Raw genomic sequence first — 6,895 nt, 5'->3', positions numbered from 1 at the left:
GCTTGGGAGGATCGGAAATAAATCGGACAGGTGTTTTAAAGGCAGAGAACGATAGGAGCGTGTTTTATTCAAGGATTGATACACGGAATCGAGGTAATTATAATGGGTCCGCCCTGTGATCAAAATATAAAAGGAAAGGAATGGGTTAGTATTACAATGAGTCCGCCCTGTGATTAAATACAAAGAAAACAGGATATGTTTAGACGGATTACATTACGGTACAGGAGTACGCGGCCGGATCGGAATACGGAGTACAAAATATAATGTGGCCGGTCGGATTAATCGGGAGTAACAAATCGCCGTTCGGATTTAAGAATACCGGAATCCGATCAGAATTATCCGGAGTTGTAATAAAGGTGTACAGGAAATACACAACAATCTGGATTTTACAGTACGGCACGGAGAAGACGGTATTAGATCGGAATACGGAAAATAATGCGCACTGGAAACGGATAATATATATGATTATTAATGCTATGGATAAAATACGGTATATAACGGATACGGAAAGTTTACTGGCGGCAAACAGGAAGGATGTCTTTATGGAATCCTCTGGTCGGTAAAAGGAGAACAGTGACGGAATTGATTCTACGGAAGCCTACGCGCAAATTAGAATTAATCCCCACCCGAATACTCCCCCCTGAGCTCTACACCGGTCAGGAATCAGGAAAGGAGATGGTCAGGTCAGGAACACGCCCGAGCAGCGCCTCGTGATGCGTGAATTTTCAGTAGGAATTGTACACCGAGGAGCACCCCGTTAGGTGTACGCTACTGCGGAATCACTCCGTCCCCACGAGACACGGCGGTATCCGTCATCACGGGGGGAACGGAGCCAGGACGGAGGCAGGAGACCGGTACGGGGAATTTGTAGCATGTGTACGCCGAGGAGCACCCCGTTAGGCGTACGCTACTGCGGGACGGGGCCCACAACGGAGTAGAGCCTCCGCTGTGTGCTCCGGGGTGGTATATAGCCGGAGACAGGAGCACCCATTCAACTCCGGCTTACACTAGGGATGTGCGATACAGTATCGATTCATGCAAATATCGATGTATCGGTTTGTAAATATCGATATTTTGTATCGATTCTTTATACAGTGATATATTGGCATATCAATACTCTGCAAGTCAATATCGGTCTTTCGATACACATATATTTCTATACTTATGTTATCTTTCAAAATTTAAGCCTATCACACAATGCTAGGCAACAGGCAATAGGAATAGGGAATAGAATTTTTAACGCGTTGCATTCGTCGGAAATTTTCTTCCAACCAATCCAACACGTCAGAAATTCTATTCCCTGTTCCTATTGCCTGTTGCCTGGCATTGTGTTTAAGCCTTTACTGCCAACGCGCCCTGCGGTGAAAATCTACAGCATACGTTACGTGTACTATAGATGTTTAGCACTAGCAGTGAATTTTGGAACACAGCCATAATATATTTCTATACTTCTTATGGCTCTTGCAGACCAGCGCGAAAACGCGACGAGCGACGTGCGATAATCCAATGAGCGTACAAGTTTTATGGGAAAGCTGTACGATCATTGGATAATCGTGTGTCGCGCATCGCGTTTTCCCGCTGGTCTGCAAGAGCCATTAAGCCGTAATTACGCTAGCGATTGCCGAATGACGATGGACGAATGGCAATTGCTTTTGGGAGTTTAAGCTTGTCTGCTATTGGCCGGTGTTAAGCCTATCACACAATGGCAGGCAACAGGGAATAAGAACAGGGAAAGAATTTCCGACGTGTTGGATTCGTCGGAAATTTTCGTTCAACCAATCCAACGCGTCAGAAATTCTATTCCCTATTTCTGTTGCCTGTTGCCTGGCATTGTGTGATAAGCCTAAAGGCTGAGTTATGATGGCCGTAACTGTTAACTTATGCCAGAACCGGTAAAGTTCGATACTGGGATTTCAATGCTTTCGTTCATAATGGGTTTCTGAACGAAAGCATTGAAATCCCAGTATCGAACTTTACCGGTTCTGGCATAAGTTAACAGTTACGGCCATCATAACTCAGCCTTAAGTCGTTGAGATCGGTCTCCTGTCTCTAGTCTTCATAATTTTACGTATCTAGACCTATGATGCAAACTTTGGGTTCCGAGCACTATGAAAGTGTTACACTCGGTGCTCACTCACGCAAGCGCAACCGTGTCCGTGTGTTGCGCAGTCTCTGCGCAGAGTCTCTGCGCAGCACACGGACACGGTTGCGATTGCGTGAGTGAGCACCGAATGTAACACTTTCATGGTGCTCGGAACCCAAAGTTTGCATCACTGATCCAGACCAGAGGCGTTATTTGGCCATCTTGGATGTCGAGAAGGCATAACGAAAGAAGAAGAAGAACCAGAGGTGTTAAACAAATTACTTGTTGCGCTTAGATTTAGCCAGGTTTAGCTGTTATTATTAAGGTGAGTTTTACACATATTTATTTATTTTTCTGTAATTGTTGCTATAATAATTCTTTCTGGTTAACCTAACCTAACCAATATTTTAATTTCAGAAAACTTTATCGCTTCTATTAGTGTGTACAATGTATATAGAAGGTAAGATTATAAATTAAAACTTTACATAAATCACATAAATTAAATTAATTTTTGTGTTTACTATAATAAATTTGATTTCTAATTCAGATTATTTATATTTTTACAGTATTTTAGTTGGTTTCAAATTGAGAGATAATTACCAGGCTTCCCAACCTCACATACGTCATTCTCATTCCGAAATAGTAGGCATACTAATTTCCTATTCATAACATTCCAATTCCAAATATTCCAATCTTATCCATAGACCTGTAATATGGATTTAAGATTGCGGCCTGAGTATTCATAATACACAAAATAGCACGTCAGCTTACCTCCTGTGTATGCGCACAATGTGTGCTTTATAAGGGTCCAAGCACAAAGTAATAGCTTACGACAAAACGTAAGTTATAAACGTAGATAGCGCACAAGCTTTGACGTATGTCGTACTTACTTCCAATTATATGTTACGTTACATTTACGTCAAAGCTTGTGTGCTATCTACGTTTATGACTTACGTCTTGTCGTAAGCTATTACGTCGCTTTGTGCTCTGACCCTAACCCCTGGTCCACAATCTTGCTTTAAGTAAACTGTAAGCCTTAAGCCGTAAGAAATTAACCAATCACAGACATTTATTCCCCTCATTCTCACCTATGATTGGTTAATTTCTCAGTTTAAGGCTTACAGCTTACTTAAAGCAAGATTAATTGTGGACCAGGGGTAATGCTGCACAGTGCACAAGTTGTGCGCATACATGGAGGAGATAATAGCATTTTTATTTTCTATCTCAATCCTTTTGCTCACATGCTCACAATCTATATACTAGTATAGGTCCATATTATATCTTATATTTTTAAACATCTGATTTTATATAATTTATTACTACATGCAATAATTTTTGAATTTCCTATTAGTGCCAAAAACGAGTATAGTCTGGAAACATTTTACTCAAATCGGAAATGGAGATGGCAGATGTAAGATTTGTCAAAAAGAAGTAAAGGGATGTGGCAATACAACCAATTTTATATTTCACCTAGAAAGAAGACATGAATTAAATATTTCTACATCAAAATCAAAAGCAACTCCAAGTCGAAAAAAGAAGCAAACGGTAATATATACATATAATGTATATTCTTATACATACAAATTATAAAATTAAAATATCTAATAGAAATAGAATTAGGTTCGTTATAAATAAAAATAAATAAAATGTCAAATGGATTAAAACGAACGAGCTGGATGTAGGCGCTTTCGAATCGAAACGTCTAAATTTTGACAAACTATTGTATTTATTTGTTTATATCTACATCCAGCTCGTTCGTTCTAGCCCATTTGACATTTTATTTATTTTTAAAATATCTATTTCTATTTTCTAGCCACTTGAAGAGGAAGATGAAGAAATTGAATCCACAGCCCAATCTGCTACTTCTATATTTAAAGCGACAACGCCTACAACTACAAGTCATGTCACATTAAAACCCAAGCAACCAAGACTTGATGAAAGTTTTGCTAAACAAATATCATTTCAAAGTACGTATGGCAATAAAAATTATTCAGTAAATTTGACAGGTTTTTATTTTTTCAAAATAAGTTGTGCTAATTTTTTATAATATTTTTAAATGATTCATTAACGGATTATAAAGTTCAGTAAAAATTATTTTATTTTATGCTAAAAATAAAGTTCATTAAAAATTGTGTATTATTTTTACTATACTTATATTACTTCTATATAAATATAACAAAATGGTATAATTCTATATAAAATTTAACAAAATTTTACTGTACATATGAATAAAAAAGGGAAAATTTATAATCTTTGTAGGTACAACAATTATTCCATAAACAATTATTCATTAAACAATTTGTTGTAAAAATAATAAATATATTCAAATATCTATCAGTTTATATATAATAATAAATTAATTATTTATTTTAGGTGGTTCAAAAGCGACTGAGTTGAATAACAAACTCGTTTTTATGTTAACGAAAGATTACATGCCTATAAGAACAGTTCAAAAGGAAGGCTTTCAAGAGTTTGTCAAAGCTCTAAATCCATTGTATAAACTCCCAAGCAGAAAAACTGTAACAGATTTAATAGAAGAAAAATATGATTATTTATCAAATCTTACAAAGGAAAGATTATCAACTATTGAATCATTATCTCTTACAACAGATATTTGGACTGAACCATTAAACTCGAAAAGTTACCTGGGATTGACAGCGCATTATTTGTTTGCCAATAAATGTAAGTCCATCACAATTGGCGTTCAAGAATTAGATGAGCGACATACTTCCAACAATTTAAAAGATTGGCTATTGAATTTACTGGATGAATGGCGCATAAAACGAGAAAATATTGTTGCGATGATTTCGGATAATGGAGCAAATATCAAAAAAGCAATCATAGATATTTTTGGTGCCGATAAACATATTCCATGTTTTGCGCACACGCTTAACTTGGTTCCCTCTAAAATTATTGAAACGGACGAACTTATTAGTCCTCTGATCAAGAAAGTTAAAACTATAGTTACGTATTTTAAAAAGTCAGTTTTTGCGTCAGATCAATTGCGAGTTTACAGCCAGTTGAAGCTGATTCAAAGCATAGAAACGCGGTGGAACTCAACATATGATATGTTGTTTAGATTTATGGAATTATCGGATGCAATCAGCCTCATTCTTTTAAAGTGCACTACAGCACCTTCGATGTTGACTGCAACCGAGTTGCAAACTGTAAAAGAATTTACTGACTTATTAAAACCCTTCGAAGAAGCAACAAAAATAGTTTGTGGAGAATCTTATGTCACAGCAAGTAAAATAATACCTTTTATCAATATATTGAAAAGAAAATTAGAAATGTATGTACCAGTAACGGACACAGCTAAACATTTAAAGAAAACTTTAATGGAAGGATTTACCAAACGTTTTGAAAATATTGAGAAAGTGTCAATTATAGCTATGGCAACACTATTGGATCCAAGATTCAAAAAAATTCATTTTTTAGATAAGATTGCATGTAGTCGAGCAATTGATAAAATATCGAAAATGTTATCAACTGAAGAAAAACAAAGAGACAAAGAACTACTTCCTGAAGTTGAAAAAATCAAGATAATGGAAAAGAAGACTTTTGGGCATATCATAAACAACTAGTTGAACAAATTAATTCTAATAGAGAATCTCGTGATGAAGGTGAATTATTTGATAATCTCAAATACTATTTGAACCAGCCGAATATTTCTATGGAAGATAATCCAATTAAATATTGGGACAATTATTTGCACTCACCCTTATCGGAGTTAGCAAAACGTTATTTATCAATTGTCGCTACATCAGTTCCCTCAGAACGTTTATTTTCTAAAGCTGGAAAAATAGTAACTCAAGACAGAAATCGGCTTAGTAGTAAACACTTACAACACTTTCTATTTTTATGTTCATTACCAAAAGAAGACTGGCTTTTTATTAAAATGTAAAAAGAGATAAAGACTGGGCTCTTTATTAAAATGTAAAAAGAGAGAAAGTTGTAATGTTTTAATTAAATAAAATTACTATGTTTTAAAATATTTTTGTTTTATTAATTCCATTTTTAATGTTTTCTTAATAATATCGGAGCGATATTTCAAATATCAATATTTTTGGTCCGATATATTGGATGTATCAATACTGAGGCAATCAATACGTATCGATATAAAGTATCGATATTCTTGAATGTATCGCACATCCCTAGCTTACACCTGCAGCGGAGGTACCCGCTGCTCGGTGTCGACGGTCGGAGCACCAAGCGTCGACTGATCTCTCACGCCTGCTCCGGAGGGGCTTTTATACCCCCCGGACGGAGGCGCGCGGGGTGAGGCGGCGGGGGCGGGCGCGGCGTTGCCGGCTGCCGTCAACGCGTGGCAACCGCGCGTTATCGATTTTTCGCCGGCTGGCTCTATTTCCTTCTCTCTCGCTCGAGGAATTCGGGTTTTTTCTACACGGCCGCGCCTCCCCGGTCGCCCTCGTTACAATTTCAAATTGGGGAAATTTTGATGTAAATTTTTGTTGCGTTAATTTTGCTTCCTCATAGAGGAAGCTTTGTTTTCATGCGAAAAATTGTTTTCGAATATTCAATGTCAATGGGTTTAGTATCATTCAATAACTCAAAAATACACACTAATTTAAAAAATGTGTGTGTGTATTTGCTTGCGCAATAATTGTTAACGCTCCCACCTCCGCATTTTTTGAGATATACACCAAAAAACACACTTTTTTCAAAAATGTGTGTGTGGATGTGCGTGCGCAATATTTGTTCGCGCTCTCACTTCCGCAATTTTTGAGATATCGCCTTCTACTTTGGCACATTTATTGAGTGTCATTAGGAGAGGGTTGGTATTGTATTTGA

The 6,895-nt window shown here is 36.9% G+C and overlaps 1 protein-coding gene across 1 annotated transcript; it reads left to right on the top strand.

The window, feature by feature from the left end:
- The first annotated feature begins 3,479 nt into the window (after nt 1-3,479).
- On the top strand, nt 3,480-5,667 carry LOC105555856 (zinc finger BED domain-containing protein 1-like). Its single transcript, XM_012002898.1, has 3 exons — nt 3,480-3,494; nt 3,897-4,050; nt 4,457-5,667. The coding sequence occupies exons 1-3, from the start codon at nt 3,480-3,482 to the stop codon at nt 5,665-5,667; spliced, it is 1,380 nt and encodes a 459-aa protein (XP_011858288.1).
- The last annotated feature ends 1,228 nt before the right edge of the window (nt 5,668-6,895 follow it).

This window comes from Vollenhovia emeryi, unplaced genomic scaffold (assembly GCF_000949405.1).
Source record: "Vollenhovia emeryi isolate VEMERY1.0 unplaced genomic scaffold, V.emery_V1.0 DF940635.1, whole genome shotgun sequence".
Lineage (NCBI taxonomy): Eukaryota > Metazoa > Arthropoda > Insecta > Hymenoptera > Formicidae > Vollenhovia > Vollenhovia emeryi.
This window is presented reverse-complemented; position numbering and strand designations above follow the sequence as displayed.

Coding starts and splice junctions, on each gene's coding strand:
- LOC105555856 (XM_012002898.1), top strand. Junction 4,051..4,456: donor TAAACAAATATCATTTCAAA/GTACGTATGGCA, acceptor TATTTATTTTAG/GTGGTTCAAAAGCGACTGAG.